We start from the raw sequence: 25,456 nt of genomic DNA, 5'->3' as shown, positions 1-25,456 counted from the left end.
TACTATTTATTATAACAAATGTTTTATATTATTTTTGCTAACAGTTGCTTAGTGCACGCTATATGTGAAGTACTATCCTAAGTACTTTCCATATTTATTAGTTTTTTAATCTTCATATTCCTTTTTCTGAATCATATATTAATTTCCTTTTCACCACTTTGTGATGCATGCACAGAACACTTGGAATTTTTGTGTTGTCTTTCTGGCAATCAAAGAATGTTCATTTGCCATGACTATCAAACTAAGTTTGAGCCAATAAGATAAAATCTTCTCTATGGGAAGAATCAATCTCATGTAACTTCTACAGTTGAGGCATAGCAAGCTAAATTTCTTTCACAGGAAATTCAGTGAGCTCTTGAACCAGAGTTTGCTTCAAAAGGTTCTAAGATATTTAGAGGATAGTTAGAATCCCCTCTGCTTAAAGAGGCAGGTCAGTTGGTCTGGTATTCCCATCTCTTTCAGAATTTTCCACAGTTTATTGTGATCCACACAGTCAAAGGCTTTGTCATAGTCAATAAAGCAGAAATACATGTTTTTCTGGAACTCTCTTGCTTTTTCCATGATCCAGTGGATGTCAGGAAGCAGCAGTTAGAACTGGACATGGAACAACAGACTGGTTCCAAATAGGAAAAGGAGTACGTCAAGGCTGTATATCGTCACCCTGCTTATTTAACTTCTATGCAGAGTACATCATGAGAAACTCTGGGCTGGAAGAAGCACAAGCTGGAATCAAGATTGCCAGGAGAAATACCAATAATCTCAGATATGCAGATGACACCACCCTTATGGTAGAAAGTGAAGAGGAACTAAAAAGCCTCTTGATGAAAGTGAAAGAGGAGAGTGAAAAAGTTGGCTTAAAGCTCAACAGTCAGAAAATGAAGATCATGGCATCTGGTCCCATCACTCCATGGGAAATAGATGGGGAAACAGTGGAAACAGTGTCAGACTTTATTTTTTTGAGCTCCAAAATCACTGCAGATGGTGACTGCAGCCATGAAATTAAAAGACGCTGCCTCCTTGGAAGGAAAGTTATGACCAACCTAGATAGCATATTAAGAAGCAAAGACATTACTTTGCCAACACAGGTCCGTCTAGTCAAGGCTATGGTTTTTCCAGTAGTCATTTATGGATGTGAGAGTTGAACTGTGAAGAAAGCTGAGCACCAAAGAATTGATGCTTTTGAACTGTGGTGTTGGAGGAGACTCTAGAGAGTCCATTGGACTGCAAGAGATCCAACCAGTCCATTCTAAAGGAGATCAGTCCTGGGTGTTCTTTGGAAAGACTGATGCTAAAGCTGAAATTCCAATACTTTGGCCACCTCATGTGAAGAGTTGACTCATTAGAAAAGACTCTGATGCTGGGAGGGATTGGGGGCAGAAGGAGAAGGGGACAACAGAGGATGAGATGGCTGGATGGCATCACCAACTCAATGGACATGAGTCTGAGTGAACCCTGGGAGTTGGTGATGGACAAGGAGGCCTGGCATGCTGCAATTCATGGGGTCGCAAAGAGTCGGACACAACTGAGTGACTGAACTGAACTGAACTGAACTGCTTAAAGACTGTCCCCTTATTTACTTGGATTGTTTGGTCTATTTGTTCTTTAAAAGGTAGAAATTGTAGATTTCCTATACCTCCTCCTTCCTAGTTTCTTCCCTGCTTTATTCTTTCTCTCACATTCTCGCAGATAATGTTTGTGTAACAAAAATTTGATCATATCTCTTGGTTCTGTTTCTTTTTCCTCATTTAATTGAAGTGTATTTGATATGCAATATTATGTTACTCAATATGTCAGCAAATTTGAAAGACTCAGCAGTGGCCACAGGACTGGAAGAGGTCAGTTTTCATTCCAATTCCAATGCCAAAGAAAGTTCCAACTATTGTACAATTGTCCTCATTTCTCATGCTGGCAAGGTTATGCTCAAAATCCTTCAAGCTACGTTTCAGCAGTATGTGAAATGAGAACTTCCAGGTGTACAAACTGGGTTTCGAAGAGGCAGAGGTACCAGAGATCAAACTGTCAACATTCATTGGATCATGGAGAAAGCAAGGGAGCTCCAGAAAAGCATCTGCTTCTGCATCATTGACTATGCTAAAGCCTTTGACTCTGTGGATCACAACAATCTGGGGAAAATTCTCAAAGAGATGGGAATACCAGACCACCTTACCTGTCTCCTGAGAAACCTGCATGCGAGTCAAGAAGCAACAGTTAGAACTGGACATGGAACAATGGACTGGTTCAAAATCAGAAAAGGAATATAACAAGGGTGTATATAATTTCCCTGTTTATTTAACTTATATGCAGAGTACATCATATGAAATGCCAGGCTAGATGAATCACAAGCTAGAATCAAGATTGCCAGGAGAAACATCAACAACCAACAACCTCAGATATGCAGTTGATACCACTCTAATGGCAGAAAGTGAAGAGGCACTAAAGAGCCTCTTGATGAGGGTGAAAGAGGAGAGTGAAAAAGCTGGTTTGAACTTAACATTAAAAAACTAAGATAATGGCATCTGCTCCCATCACTTCATGGCAAATAGAAGGAGAAGAAGTGGAAGCAATGACAGATTTTTTATATTCTTAGGCTCCAAAATCACTGCAGACGGTGACTGCAGCCATGAAATTAAAAGACTCTTGCTCCTTGGAAGGAAAGCTATGACAAACCTAGAAAGCATATTAAAAAGCAGAGACACTACTTTGATGACAAAGTTTCATAGAGTCAAAGTTTTGGTTTTTCCAGTAGTCGTGTCCGAATGTGAGAGTTGGATCATACAGAATCCTGAGCACTGAAGAATTAATGCTTTCTAATCATGGTGATAGAGAAGACTCCTGAGAGTCCCTTGGACTGCAAGGAGATCAAACCAGTCAATCCTAGAGGAAATCAGTCCTGAATATTCATTGGAAGGACTGTTGCTGGAGCTGAAGCTCCAATACTTTGGCCACCTGATGTTAAGAGCTGGCTCATTTGGAAAAGACTCTGGTGCTGGGAAAGATTGAAGGCAAAAGGAGAAGGGGGCGGCACGGGATGAAATGGTTACATAGCATCACCAACTCAATGGACATGAATTTGGGCAAACTCCAGGAGTTGGTGGAGGATGGAGGAGCCTGGTGTGCTGCAGTGCATAGAGTTGCAAAGAGTCAGATACAACTTAATGACTGAACAACAACAATTATATGTTACAGGTGTACAATATAGTGACTCACAATTTTCAAAGGTTATACTCCATTTATAGTTATTATAAAATATTGGTTATATTCCCAGTGTGGTATAATATACCCTTGTAGCTTATTTTATATATAATAGTTGGTACCTCTTAATCTCCTAACTCTCCATTGCTCCTCACCCCGTTCTCTCTTTTCACTGGTAGCCACGAGCTTGTTCTCTATATCTGGAAATCTGTTTCTTTTTAAAAACATATTCTCTACTTTGTTGTGTTTTATATATCCCATGTACAAGAGATATCATACCATATTTGTTTTTCTCTACCCGGCTTATTTCACTTAGCATAATACCCTCTGAGTCCATCCATTTTGCTACAAATGGAAAATATCTCTCTGTTCTTGAGAAAGAAAATACTTACTCTTTTCCATGGCATAAAATTACTCGATTATCTGCCTCCTACCCACCTATCTTTCCCTATCTCCTATAGCATTATCCTCCTCAGACATGTATATATATATAACCTTTGAATTCCAGTAATAATGAATCACTTTAACCATTTTTTTTACTCAAACATATCTTTCCCTCATCCTAGTCCCTCTGCCTGGAATTCCATGATATTAGTCAAGGTTCTCCAGAGACACAGAATGAGTAGGGTGTATAGATAGACATGTCTAAGATTTATTACAGGAATTGGAGACTGAGTCCCACAGTCTACTGTCTGCCAATTGCCGACCAGGAAAGCCTGTAGTGTAATTCAGTCTGAGTCCTAAAGGCCAGGACTCAGAGCACCAGTGTTGAAGTGCAGGAGGAGATGAATGTTCCAGTTCAAGCATAGAGTTAATCTGCTTTACTCTTTTTGTTCTAATAGATTCTTACTGGATTGGACAATGCCCACATACACTAGTGAGGGTAATCTTTATTCAGTCTATAGATTCAAATGCTATTCTCGTCCAGAAGCACCCTCACAGACATATCCAGAACTAGACATTTTACAAGCTCTTAGTAGAGCTTAGTTAGCTCTTAGTTCAGTAAAACTGACACATAAATTAACTATCACCATCATCTTTTTATTTGCCTCTCAAACTCCTCCTAAATCTTCAAGTCACAGATCAAATGGACTCTCCTGTAAATTCTATACCTGAGTCAATTTAAGCATCCTTGCCTTCCTTCTACATATTCGGTATCTTTTACACATCTCCATTATAGAATTCATCATCCTCCATGGTAATTTTCTCTCAACTAGACTAAGATTCTAAGGGCAGAACAAGTTTTCTTTCCTCTCTGGTCTTAAAACAATGACTGGCACATGGGAGGCTTCAGTGACTTAATGCTGTATACAGCTTCTCAAAGAAGGTTCAAACATTTGCTAGTATGCCTTAAAGAAGGGAAAAAAAGAATGTAATCAAAGGAATTATGATTTTTTTTTCCAATCAGGTATGGCCCATATATATTTATATATTGTTGTCTGCCAGAAGATTTTAGCATTTTAGGCTTAAATTTCATTTCCTATTTTAGACCATACCCCAGCACAGAAGTTGTCAGATCTGTTTTGTAAAGGCTGGTATTTCTTAAGTGTTCCATGAAGATTTTAGTTCAAAATAAATTCAAGGCCTCAGGGAAAACTGAATCTGAGCTCCTGACTTCCCTTAGCATTTAAACACCAAAGCATGATCTTGGAGCATTTTCCTGTTTGCATCTTGACTTTATGATCCAGAATTCTGTTGAACTGCAACATTCCACAAATCCTAAAATAACTAATCCTTTTGCCTCTGCTATTGTCTGCTACCTCTGCTTTATGTTTCTTTCTTTCTTTTTAACTTTTTATTTTATACTGAAGTATAGTTGACTAAAAATGTTTGATAGTTTCAGGTTTGCTGCAAAGTGATTCAGTTACACATACATACATGTCTGTCTTTTTCCAAATTCTTTTCCCATTTAGGTTGTTGCATAATATTGTACATTTCAATTTTTGCATTTCAGAATAGTTGTCCTTTTATCAGTAGGAGAGACATTTTTTCTTATTGCGTCATCTCTTTTCCTGTTAATTTTCATTGTAAGTTTTTCTCCATTTGGAAAATAGATATATAGCTTATGATTCCCAGCTCAGAGGGTATTCAGGATTGGAAAAATGAGATATTGATACTTTTTAGTTACAAATAGAATCATTAGTCAGGATTTTTGTTACATTGTCCTACAGGAATGAGCACTGTTCACTCCTAGCTCCTACACCTGTATTACAAAATATGAAAGACAGAACAGGCTCACATAGAAACCAACACCATAGTTATTTGTTGAATGTGCAGATTTCTCCCCCAAATGTGGACACTGCTTTCGTAGGAAGTTTAGTGGGCTCTTTACCAATTTCTTTAAAAATGACCAGTTTTTATTTGAAATATGTTAGAATAAATAACTTAATAGACCTGTTTGTTCATTATGAAGCTAGGAATAAGAATTATCCTCTCCATTCCTTGCCTCTCCTGTTTATTCTCATTTCACTTTAAATGGATGTGAAGAGCAGACTGCTCAATGCTGAAGACCTAGCTATTGGTGCCTGTTAGATAAGACCAAGCCCCTAATGACATCATGGGATTTGGGATTCTGATCACTTCACGGTACAATGAGCTTTCCTCTGTTATTTGTCCAGACTAATCACCCCATGCACTTTTGTCTGTTTGAAACAAAGAGAACTGGGCAAGGAAAAACACTGATGGCTCAGAACCAGTCCCTTTGATTGAGAGACTGAATGAACAACATAAGTATATATTCTACTGACAGTAAAGATAATTACACACCCTAGCATTTGAATAGCTCTTTATAGTTCATAACGGGTTTTTCACACATGTTATTTCGTTTTAGCTTCAAACAAAACCATAAGATAGGTAGGTAAATAGGTAAATTGTCACCCTTATTTCACTGAAGAGAAACTAAGCCCCAGAAACGTGCCCACTAGAAAGGTACTCCTTCTATTTCTGTGCGCTCCATCTCAAGAATCGATTCAAACCCAGGCAAACTGGTTCCAGAGTCTGGGCCCTTAACTGGCATCCCTCTTATTGAGGCAGCATTTTCCTGGACACATAGCACAGGCATCTATGCATTGCAGTCCAGAGAGGCTAAGTACCCACGTGGAAACAATACTGAAGCTGCTGTTTCTCAGGAGCACAGAAAAGCCCTTTGTTAGAGTGAAATAAAAATATCCAAGTGATAGGATTTACCTTCTTCCACCTCTCAGTATTCCTTCCAGCGTTTTCTTGTTATTTTGTACTTTAGAAGCCAAGAATCATAAATATAAGATGAAGGGTGGGAAGGAGAATTAACAGAACAACTGGGAAACCATTTTTAAAACAAATCTGCTAGTATGTGGCTGGGTGAATAAATATTCTCCCTCCTGCAAAAGGGCAAGGTTCATACCCTGTGGCCCTGGAACAGGGAAGGATAGAGTAGTGGCTAAAATCTTAGACTCTGGAGCCAGGCTCTCAGGGTTCTAGTCTAACTGTGCAAATTTAAACGACCTATGACCTATGTATTTTATTATTCTCCTGTATAAAAAGAGATGATAACAATAGTACTTCACTTGTGAAAATAATATGAGTTATTGAAGGAAAGCTATGACAAACCTAGACTGCATATTTAAAAAGCAGAGACATCATTTTACCGACAAAGGTCTATATAGTCAAAACTTTGGGTTTTCCAATTGTCATGTACGGATGTAAGAGTTAGACCATAAACAAAGCTGAGCGCTGAAGAATTGAGGTTGTCAAATTGTGGTGCTGGAGAAGACCCTTGAGAGTCACTTGGACTGCAAGGAGATCAAACAAGTCAATCCTAAAGGAGATCAACCATGAATATTCACTGGGAAGACTGTTGCTGAAGCTGAAGCTCCAGTACTTTGGCCACCTGATGCAAAGAGCTGACTCATCGGAAAAGATCCTGCTGCTGCGAAAAACTGAAGGGGAAAGAAGAGGGCAGCAGAGGATGAGACGGTTAGGTTGCATTACCAACTCAATTGACATGAATTTGGGCAAACTCCAGGAAATAATGGAAGGCAGAGAGAGGAGCCTGGTGTGCTGCAGTCCATAGGGTCACAAAGAGTTAGACAAGATTTAGCAACTGAATAACAACAATATGTGTATATTATTTAGAGTCTTACCATAGTAAATGCATGTTTGTTATTATTTTACATAATGAGATATTATTTTAAAGGCCTGATGTGTATAGGTGCTCAATAAAGATTAGCTCTCTTCTTTTATATGTAGTTTAGATTACTGGAAAGACTCACATTCTTTAAAAAGTATTTGCCTTCTATCAGTTACCTTGGTGCTAGGATAAACAGCTATTTATTATATTTTTGAGAGATTACCAGCTTCTTTTTTTTTAACTCTTGTCCAGGGCTCTCCTCTATCCCTTCCTAAATGTCATTTTCCTTTTTAAGAAATGTGATACCTCTTGCCTCTGCCAAATCATTTTACCCACCTTAACTGTTTCATCAGTTTTAGCCTGGAGGCACCTTATTGAAATAGGTAGTGTTTCTCTTTTGCTCATGAAACCTAGAATTACTTAGGTGGTTTTCTCTAATTCATTTATCCTCTATACTGTCACAATGAAAAGTCATGTCTCTAAGTGTTTAATTCCTCTAATCTCTATTGACATTTTCTCAGTGGTAAGCTAGTATTCTCCACTGGCCTATAAATTACTTTGCCAACAAAGGTCCATCTTGTCAAAGTTATGTTTTTGCAGTAGTCATGTATGCATGTGAGAGTTGGACTATAAAGAAATCTGAGCACTGAAGAATCGATGCTTTTGAACTCTGGTGTTGGAGAAGACTCTTGAGAGTCCCTTGAACAGCAAGGAAATCAAACAGTCCATCCTAAAGGAAATCAGTCCTGAATATTCATTGGAAGGACTGATGCTGAAGCTGAAGCTCCAATATTTTGGGCACCTGATGCAAGAGGCTGAATCATTAGAAAAGACCCTGATGCTTGGAAAGATTGAAGGCAGGAGGAGAAGGGGACAGAGGATGAGATGGTTGGATGGCATCACCAACTCGATGGATGTGAGCTTAAGCAAGCTCTGGAGTTGGTGATGGACAGGGATGTCTGGCATGCTACAGTCCATGGGGTTGCAAAGAGTCGGACACAACTGAGCGACTGAACTGAGGGATGTACAAAGCTATCGTCCCACTGCCTAGCAAAATGCTAGGAACAAGAGGTACTTTATAAATATTTGTTGAAGAAATCAGTCAGTGCTGAAGGAATTAAGTATAAGAAAAGTATCCTATCCTCTCCTCAATTAACTAGAACCTAATTAAGAAATTATCTGAAATTAAGCAGTATGTGAGTTGGCTTATACTTTTAAAAGAAAAAAAATAATTTTAGAGACCTAAACTGATATCATGGATTTAATTTAATACAGTTATAACAGTTTCAGACCATACCCTGGAGTAACCATACGTTCATTTCAATGGCTTAGGCCTTCTATGTACTTAGTTGCTCAGTCGTGTCCAACCAACTGTTTGTGACCCCATGGACTGTAGCCCACCAGGCTCCTCTGTCCATGGGGATTCTCCAGGTAAGAATCTTGGAGTAGGTTTCCGTGCCTTCCTCAGAGGCCTTCTATAGCTACACTATATGCAATGAGAATATTTATGAACATGTCAAAAATGAGCTAGTGTCATCGTGCCCTTATAACACAAGTCAGGATTTTGGACTTTGAACCTACTCTTCCCACTGCCTCAAACTCTCTTTTCCTAAATACCAGAAAAGTTTGTTAACTACATTCCACTATATTCCAGTCTCTGTGCAAAGGCATTCCCTGACAATAGTGTTTAAAATGAGTCAGTTTTTTCCCCTATCATTCTTTATTTTCTTTTTCTACTTTTGAAAAGCTTTGTAAACTAGGTTTATTGAAGTATAACTGCCCTACACTTAATTACACAAATTTAAAGTTTGATGTTTAACAGATACAACTATGAAACCATTATCACAATCAAGAAAGCAAACATATTCAAAAGTTTCCTCACGTTCCTTTATAATCCTTTTCACTCCCCTTCTTCCCACCCATAGGTAGTCACTGATCTATCCTGTCACTGTAGATAAGTTTGCATTCTCTAGAATTTTATGTAAATAGAATCACTTTTCTGGAGAGTCTGTCTTTTTTTTTTTTTTTTTTTTTCAGTTTAGTTCAGTCGCTCAGTCGTTTCCAGCTCTTTACAACCCCAGTGGACTGTAGCACGCCAGGCTTCCCTGTCCATCACCAATTCCTGGAGCTTGCTCAACTCATCTCCATTGAGTTTATGATGCCATCCCACCATCTCATCCTCTATTTTCCCCTTCTCCTTCCACCTTCAATCTTTCCCATCATCAGGGTCTTTTCCAAGGAGTCAGTTCTTCGTATCAGGTGGCCAGAGTATTGGAGCTTCAGCTTCAGCATCAGTCCTTCCAATGAATATTCAGGACTGATCTCCTTTAGGATGGACTGGTTTGATCTCCTTGCAGGCCAAGGGACTCTCAAGAGCCTTCTCCAACACCACAGTTCAAAAGCATCAATTCTTTGGCACTCAGCTTTCTTTATGGTTCCAACTCACATCCATACATGACCACTGGAAAAACCATAGCTTTGACTAGATGGACCTTTGTTGGCAAAGTAATGTCTCTGCTTTTGAATATGCTATCTAGGTTGGTCATAGCTTTTCTTCCAAGGAGCAAGCGTCTTTTAATTTCATGGCTGCAATCACCATCTGCAGTGATTTTGGAGCCCAAGAAAATAAAGTCTGTCACTGTTTCCATTGTTTCCCCATCTGTTTGCCATGAAGTGATGAGACTGGATGCCATGATCTTCGTTTTCTGAACGTTGAGTTTTAAGCCAGCTTTTTTCACTTTCCTCTCTCATTTTCATCAAGAGACTCTTCAGTCTCTCTTTGCTTTCTGCCATAAAGGTGGTGTCATCTGCATATCTGAGGTTATTGATATTTCTCCCAGCAATCTTGATTCCAGCCTGTGCTTCATCCAGCCCAGCGTTTCACCTGATGTACTCTGCATATAAGTTAAATAAGCAGGGTGACAATATACTGCCTTCTGGTTTCTTTTACCCTGCAAAATTATTTTAACATTCCATGTGATGAATGTATCATCTCTTCATTTCTTTTTATTAATGAATATTATTACATTGTGTGGATGTACTACAATTTGTTTATTTGCCTGTTGATGGACTTCTAGGCTGTTTCCATGGACCATGGGATCGCAAAGAGTTATATACAACTGAGTCAGCATGCATACAGTTATTGGCTAATACAAATAAGGCTGCTGTAAACACTCATCTACAAGTCTCTATGTGTCATATGCTTTCATTTCTCTAGGGTAAATTCCTAGCAGTAGACAAGGTGGGCTACATAGTAGGTGTATATTTGACTTCTAAAGAAACTATCAAACCATGATTCATAGCATTGTCAGCACTTGGTGTGGTCAGCCTTTTTTAACTTTAGACATTTTAATAAATGGTATCACATTATAAAGGAAATGGCAACCCACTCCAGTGTTCTTGCCAGAGAAATCCAATGGACAGAGGGCTACAGTCCATGGTGTCACAAAAGAGTCAGACACAGCTTAGTGACTAAACCACAAGTGGTATCATGTTATGGTTTCATTTTAAGTTTGCACATTCTTAATGATGTTAAACATCTTTTCACAAGCTTATTTGCCATCCGTGTGTCTTCTCTGGTGAAATATCTGTTCAAATCTTTTGCCCATTTAAAAACATTGATTTGTTTCTAGAGACTTCCCTGGCAGTTCAGTGGTTAAGACTCTGTGCTTCCAATGCAAGGTGCATGGGTTTGATCCCTGGTCTGGGAACTAAGATCCCACATGCCACACAGTGTAGCCAAAAAAAAAAAAAAATTGGTTTGTTTCCTTGTTAGTGAGTTTTGAGAGTTCTTTATATATTCTGAATACAAGTATGCTATCACATGCAATTTGCAAATATTTTCTTCTAGTTAGCATCTTGCCTTTTCATTATTGTAGAGAAAGGATTAAAATTTTAAAGTTTTGATGAGTTATAATGATCAATTTTTTAATTTTAGAATTGCGCTTTTATTACCTAACCTAAGTTCAAGATTTTTCCCAAATTATTTTCCTAAATTTTCTTCTATGTGTTTTTAGTTTTAGGTTTTATGTTTAGGCCTATGATTTTTAGCTAACTTTTATACATGGCATGAGATATGAATTAAAATCTATTTTTGCATATGGATCTCTAATTATTTCAGCATTATTCATTGAAGAGGCTCTCCTTTCTTCATAGAATTGCCTTTTTACCTTTGTAAAAAATAAACTGATTTCTTGAATTCTTGAAATGACAAAATGACAGAGCTGGAGAACAGATTAGTAGTTGCCAGAGATTAAAAAGCAGATAGGGAGAGAGAGGGCCATAGCTATGACAAGATAGCAGGTGCCTGTTGTGGTACTATCTTTATCTTGACTGAAGTGATAGTCACACAGTTTATACATGTAATAAAATTGCACAGAACTAAACATGTACACATGCACACACAAATGAGTATATATAAAACTACTGAAGTATGAATAATCAATGGTTTTTATCAGTGCCAAATATCCGGCTGTGATATCACACTATATAGTTGCACTGGCTGTTACCACTGGGGAAAACTGGGTGAGTCTGTTGAAACGTTACATCTAGAGATAGCAGGCAAAGAACTGAACCAAGTATCATGTACCCATTACGGACTATTATGCAACTATTTAAAAGAACAAATTAGAGCTTATCATTTACTTGTTAGAATTTTCATAAAGCTTTGTTGAATGAGAAAAGTCTGTTTCAGAAATGTGTAATATGATTCTAATTTTAGGAAATGATGCCCAAAAATACCCTCATCAGTTCAATGCAGTCACTCAGTCATGTCCGACTCTTTGCGACCCCATGAATTGCAGCACGCCAGGCCTCCCTGTCCATCACCATCTCCCGGAGTGCACCCAAACTCATGTCCATTGAGTTGGTGATGCCATCCAGCCATCTCATCCTCTGTTGTCCTCCTCTCCTCCTGCCCCCAATCCCTCCCAGCATCAGAGTCTTTTCCAATGAGTCCACTCTTCACATGAGGTGGCCAAAGTATTGGAGTTTCAGCTTTAGCATCATTCCTTCCAAAGAAATCCCAGGGGTGATCTCCTTCAGAATGGACTGGTTGGATCTCCCTGCAGTCCAATGGACTCTCAAGAGTCTTCTCCAACACCACAGTTCAAAAGCATCAATTCTATATATATATGTATATATATATATAAACATACATATTTGTACATAGCTGTGGTGTGTGTGTGAGACAGATTTGACAATGGATACATACATATGAAGAAACATACTTGTTTGTTAACATGAATTACCTTGATGGGAGAATGGATGACATGGGTGGTTTGGAGATACTGGGAGAAGGAGTAACCAAGAAAAGTGGAAAAAGAAAAAAAATACTAATATGTAAACCAATAATAATGTATTCTTATATGCAATTATTTGTTTTGTGTTGTTACAAATTTATAGAAAATTTAAGAACTAATTGTTTTTATTTTACTATTATTATTTGATAACTAAATTTATTCAGATATAATTTACATGTCATTCAATTCACCCAAAGTGTACAATTCAGTAGTTTGTAGTGTATTCAGAGTTGTACAACAATTGCCACAGTAAATTTTAAAACACTTTATCACTGTAAAAAGAAGTCCCATATCCATTATCAATTATTCCCCTTTTCCTCCCAATTCCACTGGCCATATTCTTGCCTGGAAAATCTCATGCACAGAGGAGCCTGGTGGGCTACAGTCCATGGGGGTCACAAAAGAGTTAAAGATGACTTAGTGACTAAACAAGAACAACAAAGAACAAAGTGGGCTAAATAATCCACACCACACTGCCTAGAACATAGTAGATCTTAGTACCTGTTAGTTTTTTTTCTTTCCTTCCTCTTTTCTCACTTTTGGAACTTAGAGAAGTTCCAGTTGAATAATGAGGCCTGTCCAATAATGTGATGTCATGTTTGTATTTCAAGTAAAGTGAGAAATATATGTAAACACTACTTTTAAAGTGATCTTCATACCCAAACAAGGGTTCTTTCAATGGTTTGGCTCATGAGAAAAAACTTTAACAAAGCTAGAAGCACCATGATTCAAGGTCTCTTTCTTCTTCCTGCCTCTCCCTCACCTCTTCCCCCTACCCCCGCTGCTGCTGCTGCTGCTGCTAAGTCACTTCAGTCGTGTCTGACTCTGTGCAACCCCAGAGATGGCAGCCCGCTAGGCTCCTCTGTCCCTGGGATTCTCCAGGCAAGAATACTGGAGTGGGTTGCCATTTCCTTCTTCAATGCATGAAAGTCAAAAGTGAAAGTGAAGTCGCTCAGTCGTGCCCCAGTTTCTCCCAGTTCACTTCCCCTGTGCATGAAAACCTTTCTCCAACATATGAGAATTACTGAATACGAACTGAATGATTGAAGAGTTAAAAAAAAAAGTTTAGTCTATAAAAGATTTGTATGGCAAAACCAATACAGTATTGTAAAATAAAATAAAGTAAAAATAAAAATTAAAAAAAATAAATAAGAGAGTTGTAAAGTGATTAGTAACCCATATTTTCTCTGAACTGTTTTTGTACAGCAGCCTGGACCTTGACATAACCTCCCTCCCTCACTCTCTCCCTGTCTCGCACACATGCACACTCATTCTCAATCTCACTCTCTCCTCTTCTCTCTCTTTCTATTAAGAAATGAAAATCTCATGAAAGTCATTTCCGTGTCATGTGTTCATTCATTTAACAAAGACAAGTTAATGCCTAGAATGCATGTAGCACTCGTCAGGGTACTTGGTCCATGGTGTGCATCTTAAGAAATGAGATGGGATTTGAGGAACTGGTCAATTAGCACATGCCTTACCAAACTAAAACATTATTGTCGTGTTTGCTCAATATTTGTGCAGCTTATCTACCTAATTATAGCTTAGGAAGGATCAGGAAAAACAATGTGAGTGTGACCCTAGAAGAGGTTGTGGTTGATGCCGCTTTAACTCCACTCTGCGTCAGCTTTACAACTGGCCAAGGACAAATAGCATCTTGCTTTCAACTGCTTGTACAGGTAATATTGAGCAACTTGAATCCCCTTAAATAGATTCCCAAACTGCTACAAACTTTTTGACCTTCTTAAGAGATCTAGAATATGATTGGTTCTATTTAAAAACCTAGCTGTTTTCTTTTAAAACAAAGAACTCAGAGACTTGGGATAGACTTAAAAAAATTTTTTTAATCTGAAACTAGGAGGATTTTATACAGTTTGAATTGTGAAATGAAAATTGCATTATTTGGTTTAGCAGGTGCATAATGAGTTATTACTACTTTTAATGTTAGCCAGACATATCCCTACATTCAAGAAATACATCTTGTACACAAATAACTATAATGTTAGACAAAAAATATTCTTATAATAGATGGTCTAAAAATTCCACTGAAAACAGATAAGGAAGAGATTTGTTCCTGTTAGGTGGGATTAGAAAGGGTTTCATAAAATATCATCATATCCAAAGTCAAAGAAGAAGCATAAATATGGAGACATAATAAAAGCAACCCAAGTATATTATAGCCAGTAATTCCACCTGCTTGGAACTTGGGGAAAGGGAAATAAAATTAGAGGATTTGTAGTAATCATGAAGACCCCAAAATGTCATCAAAGGAATTGGGAGTTTATTATTTTTTTAAATTTTACTTTATTTTGCTTTACAATACTGTATCGGTTTTGCCATACATCAACATGAATCCGCCGGGTGTACATGAGTTCCCAATCATGAACCCCCCTCCCACGTCCCTCCCCATACCATCTCTCTGGGTCATCCCAGTGCACCAGCCCCAAACATCTTGTATCCTGCATCAAACCTAGACTGGCGATTCATTTCTTACATGATATTATACATGTTTCAATACCATTCTCCCAAATCATCCCACCCTCTTCCTCTCCCACAGAGTCCAAAAGTCTGTTTTATACATCTGTGTCTCTTTTGCTGTCTCGCATACAGGGTTATCATTACCATCTTTCTAAATTCCATATATATGTGTTAATATGCTCTATTGGTGTTTTTCTTTCTGGATTACTTCACTCTGTATAATCGGCTTCAGTTTCATCCACCTCATTAGAACTGATTCAAATGGATTCTTTTTAATGGCTGAATAATACTCCATTGTGTATATGTACCACAGCTTTCTTATCCATTCATCTGCTGATGGGCATCTAGGTTGCTTCCATGTCCTGGCTGTTATAAACAGTGCTGCAATGAATACTGGGGTACACGTGACTCTTTCAATTCTGGTTTTTATTTTGAAGCCAACAAAAAACCATGGAAGTGTTCTGAAACAAGGAGTTATAATCAAAACTGTCTTAAAGAGATTATTCTGACAACCATGTATATACTGGAATTTGAAATATCAGAGGAAGGAGGATGAACACAGAAGCCATAGTTGTATTAGGCCAGGTGGGCCTGAACTCAGAGCGCAAAATCACAGTAGGTGTCAGTTCTCTAAACATTACACAGGAACTTGAATTAAGGGAATAGAGCCAAGAGATACTATGATGAGGGATGACTGGAATTTGGGAGCTGATGTCAGTGGTGAAAGAAAGAATGTAAGATGCTTTGCAGTTTAATGTCTGTGTGCTTGGGAGGTCAACAGTGCTCTTCAAAAGAGAAAGGAAACAAAGAAAGATAAGATCTGCAGAAAGAAGTGATGTTTCATTAATTCAATGACTATTTATTGAGCACTTACTATGTGTCAGGCACTGTTCTGGGGGGATGAGCGTTATCTTTAATTTTTAAAACACTTTATGTGGCAAAGGCAGTGTTTTCAGTCTGTGTGACTCCAAAGGCAGAGCTGGAGCCAGTGAGTAGGAGTCAGCTTAGGGCCTCCCTGGCGGTTCAGCAGTGGAGAATCCACCAGCCAACGCAGGAGACCCAGGTTCAGTCCCTAGCTCAGGAACATCCCCTGGAGAAGGAGGTGACAACCCACTCCAGTACTCTTGCCTGGAAAATCCCATGGACAGAGGAGACTGGTGGGCTACAGTCCATGGGGTCGCCAAGAGTCAGACACAACTTAGTGACTAAACAACAACAGCAGGAAGAAAAGCAGCCTTCCTAATAAGTGGAGGCTTTTTGATAAGTAGTGAGAGCTCTGTTACAGGCTGTATTCAAGCCTAAATTGGGTAATGTTCTTCAAGGGACTCCTGCATTAAGAGGGAGGTTAGACTAACCTCTCTGCAAGTTCTCTCTCAATCTTAAGAGTCTGTTCTTTTCATGATCTACTCCTATGGGCTCTATTATTAATCTCTGGTTTCTCTCAATTATTAAATAAATTACTCAGTCTGTCTGCCATTCAGTAAAACTCACACATTTACATCTGTTATTCTTAAATTATTATTGGTTAGGGCTCTTCTTCTTTATTAAAAAATTCTACCCAGTAATGTTACCTCTATACCTAATTTAGAATGTTAACCCTGGTAGATTGGGTTATAAATATCAGAGGGGAAAAGATGGTTTGTGCCTAATAATATTTTTGTTTGTAAGAAGCTGCACAGATGAGAAATGAATTATCTTGACTTCAAGATTGCAATGCAGTTTCTGTATTTTGCAGCAATTCAAGAAGGAAAAAAAAAAATACCTCAGAGAGGCTCATTTTGATACAGCACGGTAAAGAAAGAGAATAATTGTTCTCCAACACTGTAAAGCTTTAGATCGGAAACATTTATCTGTGCTGCGTTTTAAAAAAATAAGAAAGGGAAGGAAAGGAAAGGAAAGGAAAAAGAGAACCTGTCGGGGGCTCCCCTATAAGCTATGGTTAAAGCTTTGCATTTCCTGGTGTCTTTTGAAACGTAAAATTCCACAACAAATAGCTCTGTAACGTATAACCAGTATGAAGATTCAATTCAGTTTTCAGCACTTTAGTCTGCTTTTGAATCTTGCTATTTTCTGCATTTGTTTTGACTGCTCTCATCATTCAAGATTGACGCTTGGATGGGTGTGTAGGAGGAAGCAGCAGCAGCAGGCTTACAGCTTGCAGACAAAAAAAATCTGCCTTATCTGATGGCTATTATTGAAAATGCGAGGTGTAGCCTGGGCTGGGTAATGAAGGGGAGCGAGCGAGGGGGAGCAAGGAGCATGGAGCTGCATACTGATGAGTGTAGGAGTACTTGATAAAAAGAATTCTGGCTGCTGGCCGTGCATTGCTCATTGTGGAGTACTCCAACAATCACATAGAACGCAGACCAGCCTAAGCTGACAGCTTGATATGCCTTCTTCTGCTGCCTGGTTTTGGGGGCTGTGTGACGTACTGGTCGGTAGTAAAGATTAATATGTAAGAAATGTGGAGCTAGGATCAAGTCATACTCCACAGCCTGCCTGGCAAACTATGTTTTACTTCTGACTTTGCTCTCTCGCTGAGAACATTAATCTGTCAAGCTGGCGGGCTCCTTTGATAGCAACTTTCCCAGGAGCATGATGTGGCAATGCCACCTCTCAGCCCAGGACTACCGCTATTACCCCGTGGACGGCTACTCCCTGCTTAAACGCTTCCCTCTTCATCCTCTTACAGGACCCAGATGCCCTGTCCAAACAGTGGGACAATGGTTGGAAAGCATTGGGCTACCTCAGTACGAGAACCACCTGATGGCTAATGGATTTGACAATGTGCAGTTTATGGTAAGATGCTCTCTGTGTCCACGGAGCTGCCTTTTGTCTGTCTTTGCTTCTTATGTGTCTTACACGGCTCAGAGGCAGCCTGATTTGCACCAAAACTGGTCAGTTTTATATATGTAACTGCATTAGAAAATTGGATGCCCTTAGGACTGAACCGACTGTGTAACATATAGGCACTTGCTGAAAAATGAGATCTATGTGCATCCATATACATGTGTATTATATGAATGAACCGGTGAGAGTACTATTTATAGGCAGTGAAAGAAGATTAACATTTATATTCTCCCTGTCATTCTTTGTGTGATTTTTATAAATCTGTCATCTCAGAATACCCAGTTAGATGATGATAGCACTCTTCAGTTAATTCTAGATTCCTGAAACATTTCATTTGGGTATCAGCACTTAGTGATTAATTAAACAATTTGTTGTGTTTATGGTCTGAAGATCATTTTTTTTTCCTTATACTTGTTCAATAAGGAGTTTAAATTGTGTGGATGACCTTTAGTTCATTAGCAAACTGATTCGAATGATCTATTATAGAGAGCTTTCGCTTAGTTTACATGCTGACTGAAGAGCAACAAGGTATTGTTTATGATTCTAGGTAGAAAACAAACACTTCCATCAATTAACTGTCAATATCTAGAAAGAGAGGCTGATGGACTAAGTACATTTGTGTACTTCTGAATACTGGTCTGCCTGCAGTTTAAAGCTGGTCGTGCAAACTTCCCACTGTGGTGAACATAGATGAGGAAGGAGGATGGGGAACTGTGCAGACCCATAACACAGCTTTGTGACCATTCACATGCCTCCCCCAGCGCTCATCAGTTTCCCCTGGTAAGCTACGTCACAGTCAGTATTACCTTTCTTTGCTTTTAAGGTCCCATCACACACATTACTAATTCCTAAATTTAGAGAGAAAATATTTAACATAGGCATGTAGTACAAAATGGCTTGCAGAAACAATTAATAGCTATTTCTAAATAAAATACTGGAGCTTACACCTGAGGCTTATTAATAATAAAATTGATAACATTATAGTGAGAGCTAGGCACGTCTTTTTATTTTCATTTTAGATTATTTTCTCCAAGCTTGACTTAACTATTGTAGATTTGAAGATTATTTAAACTGTTAAACTTTTGCTTCTCCAAATATGTGTGTCCCATGAACACTTTTTTTTAAGCTGCATCCATGTAGTAAGACGTATGAGCCCTAAGTAATTGTACCCATAAAACTCTTAATGAACCCACTTTTAAATAATGAGACATGCAGCAACTATTATTTTTCTTATGTTTAAGAATACTGTCACTGATTAGACAGATTGTGTAGCTATCAAAATAGGGGGGGGAATACAATTTGCTTCAGTTCCTGTGAGAGTCTTAGGACAGACTGAGTAGAATTAGGACAGCCTTAGGACACTAAACAGATGACACTAAGAATTAGAGGAGCTATTACATTTATTGCACATTTGCATGAGTCTTTATTCTTTCTCCTTATCTCTCCTTGAAATAAGACTTTCTCACTCCCACTCCTCAAACCTGTGTCCAAATTTATTCTGGTCCTGTGAGAAGTTAGCTAGGTCTTTGGATGCTCTGGATCATTTATCTACTTTGAAAGATTTTAATTCAGCATGATTTTCCTCTGAATGTTAAACACTGTAGAGTAAATATAATCCCTTTTTGAAAACCCAATGCAAAGGTTAATCAAACATGTTTCCAATAAGCATTTGGAGATTGGAAAAAGCATTCATGAATAAAATATGTATAAACACTCCAAAATGTATCTGGACATATATGACAAAAGCAAGGTCTGATCCTCTCCATAGACTGTCGACTTTATTTTTTCAATTCAAATTATTATATATGATTTTTCAGAAATTAAGAAAACATAGTTAATTCAGAAAAATCAAACACTTTCTATACAAGACAGAATTTTTAAAATTTGAATTATTATTCAGAGGAGTTAATTATGAAAATGAAGCAAATCATAAAACAGTGTCAATTATCACTTTGCATGCTGCTATACACCATTTATTTGCTACTAGCATTATAAAAAATCAATTTCTATCTCTATAAAAATTATTTATTGATCTCCATAATCTAATTTACATAATTATGAACTTAGTTAAACTACACTAATATGATCAGCCAACTTTAAGAAATAAGTTTCATTAATGTGAAAAATCTGTTGGACCTGCTTAGTCTCCATTCGGTATCATATTCTAGCTTTTGTTTTTCTTGAAGCACATTCTGACCTGCATTTATTCATTCTGTTGCCTAAGCAACAAGCACCACACTCCTATTAACTATGATGTAGTGCAGGTCTTATTAGCTTTTTAGAACAAGACAGTAGAGACATTAAAAGGATATAATTAATGTTGGTTGAAATATTGTAGTGCATCCATGCATAGATATTCTTTATTTAGAAAACATTCTCAAGAGTTAATTTTTCATTTAATCAATATTCCATAATGAATATGAATTTCAAAGGGCCCGTATAAGTAAATTTCAAAGTATTTATTGAAAGCTTTGCAAATTTTTTTGTTAATAACTGTTCTACATACTCTTACACATAAACACAATATATGAATGATTTATCCACACAGCTGTGATTAACTTTAATAAAGATTTTTTACATCAATTTCTGGGCAGAAAAGAAGGACCTTGTTAGAAAAGAAGGACTCGTTTATTTTTAAATATTTATCCATTATTGTTTCTCCTTTGGGCTCTTAAAACTTATTCTTGATTTTATTTATGTATCAATCATTTTAAAATACCTGGATGTTAAAATTTCAAACTTTTTCTTTATGTTTCTGGTCCTGGTTTGCAGAATAGTTTTGCACAGGACATTTATGTGTCCTTAAAAATATAAAATAAGTGGAAATAGGTACAAAGAACAATTACAAAATTACACATAAGACTTTGGGAAAGTTTAGATCTATGTGGCAAAAGTCCCTTCAACACAGAAATCCTTTGTTTGAAGCCTTGTTCAAGCCCCACTCTACCTGTCCATCCCCTCTGAAGTCACATGTTATCAGCGCCCATCTACTTCAGCATGTCTGCCTGCTACTCACTAGCCTCTGGGAGTGCCACCATGGTCCTCTGATATCCCGTTTGTTTTCCCCAAATTTGTAACTTATAGGATGTGTCTGACTTTCAACATTACTTTTTTTTCACTAAGGAGTTTAAGTATGAAATGATTACTGTATAAAATGCTCATGATGATTTACTTTCTTATTGGATATATTTCCATCATCATGTCTTTTCCTATGCTAATGGCTGCTTCCTAATATGTAAGCCTCAAACTATCTGTTCTTGTCCTGATGAATACTCATTTATACACTCCCTCAGCTGTCACAGCTATTTCCTTTCCTTCCTCTCTTTCATCCTCAAGGTCTAACTCAATTTCTGCCTTGTTTCTATAGCTTAAGGGTTCCAGTACTTAGCAGCGTCTCTTTTCTCGATTTCATGTAGGGGTTGTATTTGGCATGAAAAATTACATTTGGCATGCCATTATTTACTCTCCAGGATTGGGAGTTAAGTTTTCACTTGAATATATCTTATCTCCCCAACTAGACTAGAAGGTCTTCAAGTCCAAGTTCTGCGTATTCGGTTGCCTTGCTTTCCTAGCACTCCTAGCATAATGTAGTGCACACAGAAATCTCCCCATAAAAACTGGATCCACAGCAGATTATTATAGATGGACATCCAGCCAAGGACTAAAAGCCTCATCCTGCCAGTGGGGACATAGAGCATTAGTCCCTTTTATCCATTCATGCAACAAATACTCCTTAAACATTTCCTATGTGCTAATGGCATTGTTAATTAAATTACTAAGGGTATAACAATAACCCTTAAAGGGTATTACCTTTGACCTCAAGCAGGTTACAGTATTGCTCTTAGACCTATCATATTATTTGCATGAGTATTGCATATACATTCCTTCATGTGCTAACACAAACGTGTATACACACGTTATATCATGGGGATCTTGTCATTCATCCTTTCATATAATCACCATCCTTCAGCATATTACTTACCAGGAATTGTTTTCTCAGCAGCAAATTACAGTAAGCAATGGTAGAGGTAAAAATCTATCATAGCTTGGAGTAGAGTACAGAAAGATATAGATACTGATAACATTTAAACACTGGCAGTGTTATGATAGATTCGTCATCCAAAGACTATAGTAAGAAGTTTCTCTAACTTGGAGAACTGACCCCTAGCCTCACCATGTTTTAGCAGACAGTCATATTTGTAAACTCTAATCAAAAGGGGAAAGGAAAGAAATTATACCAGCTCATTATTTTAGCACTTCCTGTGCTTTCTAGCAGTTGCCATCCAGGTTGACTTGGATGCTTCGACCACTATTAAAATTTCAAAATGCATACAGAATAAGATATAGAAATAATACCAAGAGCCCTACGTGAATTAGCATTTGTGTACACTTGGGTAGGTAGCATTCATAAAGAATTTACTGAAGGTCAAAGTGAGTACTGCCTATTAGACATAGAAGTGGAGTCACAGAGGTCTTGGAAGTCATCCATTTGAACCAAAGATTTGAGCAAGATTGATCTTATAAGTATTTAATTCAAACCTTTTTTCATTTTTTTTGGTGCATTTTACATGCTAGTCAATTTACTTCTTTTCTTCTCTCTTGCATAACTTTTCTGTAATAAGAGCACCATTTGCAGTTGACCTGATAAAACTGACCTTTTAAGTATCTTGATCCAAGTAAGAAGTTAAACTTGGGAAGCAGAAAAATAAATTACCCCTAAAAATAAGACTAATAACCCCCACAATGTTTTCCTGTTTCAAATATTGTTTAAGAAAATGTTATAAAGTTACTGAGATTTAAGGGTATAAGAGAAATATACCTGCCACACTCCCTATGCCTTCCTATTTCTGAAACAGGTGGCTTTATATTGAAAGTGCAGTTATAATTCTCCATATTCATTTAGGCCAGTAGTTACATACCCACTTTTGAAAAAATATCTTTTTTTTCAATTATTGGCATTTAAAATCTGTTGGTAACCAAAAGTCAAAGCCAGGAGGGAGTTATTCTTTATCTAGACAACAGCTTAATTACAAGTATAACAGGCAACAGCCTCGCAGCGCTGTGAGAGAGGACTGAAGTAAGACTTCTTGTGTCCGCTGTCTTGCTTCTGTATGGTTTGATTTACTCACCTGTAAAATCAATGTAATGAGAGGTCTGCGAGAAATGTTCTTTGGGCTCGTTATTGAATATTTTGAGCTCTTTAAGGATGCAGGGTATGATAGTGGTGCCGGCAGAGCTATTAATTGTTCTTGTAGCTCTCATTAGCCTTGGAAGGACACTGATGGCTTGTGCAGCAGAAAGTCAGAAATGAGGGCATGTGCAGGCTTGGGCATCTGAGAAGGATGGATAGCCTTGAGAAAAAAAACAGCAGTCACAATTCCAATCCAGTGACTCTAAGGAGAATCAAGCCTTTCCTCCTACCTGGAAGTTACTCTGATTACATATTTGAGCATTAAAATATGCTGCCCCATTTTCTAATAAAGCACTACTACAGCTACCGTTCCTAACTAATGCTCACACGAAATGGCCTTTAATTTAGTCATGCAGCATATTTGCATACTTATCTCCAGTATTGCACCAAATGACTAGATCTTTGGGATGAAGAATTTAATCATGAACTTTAAAAACTTACTAAAACTGCTGAATTACAGACTGATTTTTAAGAAAGTCAGCCACAATCATATTTCATCTCTTCTTTAAATGGACAGATCTCTCAATGACCTCGATTTTCTCATTTCCAGTCACCTCCTTTACCCCTATAATCCAGCTGCTTCCCAACTCTTCCACAAAGTTTGTTCTCTTTTAAGTAAGCTGTAACCTCTTTCTTACCGAATCTCCACCCCTACCCTCTTTTTTCCTTACTTCATTTCTCTTTGACCTCTTTCAATGACTGATTTTCACTCTCCACTCCTTATTGGTACTTATTCCCTTGCTGAAATTTGTTTGGTTTCTGTAACATTGCACTGCCCTTTCCAATCACTCCTAGTCTCCTCATCCTCCTGCCTCACAGGGTGGAGTTTGTTTAGTCCCTACTCTTAACAGTGCTTTCTGCCTGGCATCCAGCACCGTCTAGCTACTCAAAAAACATTTCTGCATACGTGTCTGAGTACCAAATATTTAGCACACATGCTTCAGCCCTACTCTACTTAAAACCTTTCAATGATTCTCAATTGCCTATGGGAGATTATATTTACAAAATCCTTAATCTGGCTTTCATATTCAGGACCCTTTATGATCTGCCTGATCCAACTTTTTTTCTAGCCTCATGTGTTATTTCATCTCTTTACTGTTCTCCAGAACTGGCATTTTTCTGTCATTGCCTGGCCTTTGCACATGCTGCCGCCTCTGCCAAGAATGACCTTCCTTCCCCTCTTAACTCCTTTTTATCCTTTAGATCTTAGCTTGGTTGTCACTTCTTTTAGCCGTCACTTCTTCCCTGACCTCCCAAGTATGGGTTCGGAACCCTTCTTTCCGCTTGTCTTACTGTGCTATATTCCCTGTTTACTTATTCATCTACCCCACCACCTCTGCCACCACAAACACTACAACAGGGGTGGCAAACTTATTCTATAAATGGCCATATAGTAAATAGTTTAGGTTTTGAAAGCCATATGGTCTGTGTTGCAAGTATTCAACTTTTCTATTGCATCATGAAAGTGACCATAGATAATACACAAATAAATGGACCTGACTGTGTTCAAATATAACTTTATTTACAAAAAAAGAGGCAGATCTAGTCAATAGGCCATCATTTGCTGCCCTTGCACTTGATTCTGAATTTCTTGAGAGTTAGAAATATGCTTTGATCCTCTGCATCTCCAAGTACAACCTCTGACTTACATATGTAGACACAGTAAATGTTTGATGAAAGGAGGAAGAAAGGAAAAAAGGAAGGAGAAAGGGAGCACGGAATCAGGCAAGTGGGTCCAATAAGGTTTCTGAGAGCCTGTTTAATTTAAAGAGATCCCAGCCAATAGCTGAGGATATTCAGAACAAGATCCAGTCTTCAGGAGTCTGTCAAGAGCAAAAGTGGGGTTTTGCTCTAACCAACCAGGCTGGAGTATATTTTCAGTAAGGGAACTACACCAGGCATAGGAACTAGAAAAACACAGCTGCAGAGGAAGCCTTCTATTCCCTCTGTTTGGAATTCCTTTCTCTTCCCTCTTCACCTCATTTTGCAGCATTGTTCATTGTGTAGCACGGATTGAGCTTAAGCATCACGTCCTCCAAGAAGTATTCCCTAATGCCATTTTGTCATCTAGCTAGCATGACTGCCCTTTCTCTGTGCACCCCTGGCATCCTTTTCTTAGCCCTAAGCTAGGCCTTATTATACTTCATTGCAATTATGTTATCTGTTCAGATGTCTGCCTTCCACCCTAGAAAGTGAGATCCTGAGAGGCAGAAAGTGGGTCTTATTTATCTTTGTATTCCTAAAGCCTGACTCAGGGCCTAGCATATAGTATCTTCTTAGTAAATATTGATTGGATGACATTTTTAAGTTTTATTTAGTTTCATATATTATATAAAT

The 25,456-nt window shown here is 38.0% G+C and overlaps 1 protein-coding gene across 17 annotated transcripts in view; it reads left to right on the top strand.

The window, feature by feature from the left end:
- ANKS1B (ankyrin repeat and sterile alpha motif domain containing 1B) overlaps positions 1-25,456 on the top strand; it is a 1,136,988-nt gene that overhangs the window by 699,416 nt on the left and 412,116 nt on the right. For 12 of the 17 annotated variants that reach the window (XM_068970642.1, XM_068970641.1, XM_068970640.1 and 9 more), the window contains exon 1: positions 17,674-17,877. In XM_068970642.1, coding sequence (XP_068826743.1) covers positions 17,674-17,877 — 204 coding nt within the window. Of the gene's footprint in view, positions 1-17,673; positions 17,878-25,456 lie in introns of those variants that run through there. The other 5 variants (XM_068970630.1, XM_068970629.1, XM_068970628.1 and 2 more) reach the window with 1 other exon arrangement.

The sequence above is a fragment of the Capricornis sumatraensis genome, chromosome 4 (genome assembly GCF_032405125.1).
Source record: "Capricornis sumatraensis isolate serow.1 chromosome 4, serow.2, whole genome shotgun sequence".
Lineage (NCBI taxonomy): Eukaryota > Metazoa > Chordata > Mammalia > Artiodactyla > Bovidae > Capricornis > Capricornis sumatraensis.
Note: the sequence above shows the minus strand (reverse complement) of the source record. Positions and strands in the feature narration are given on the sequence as shown.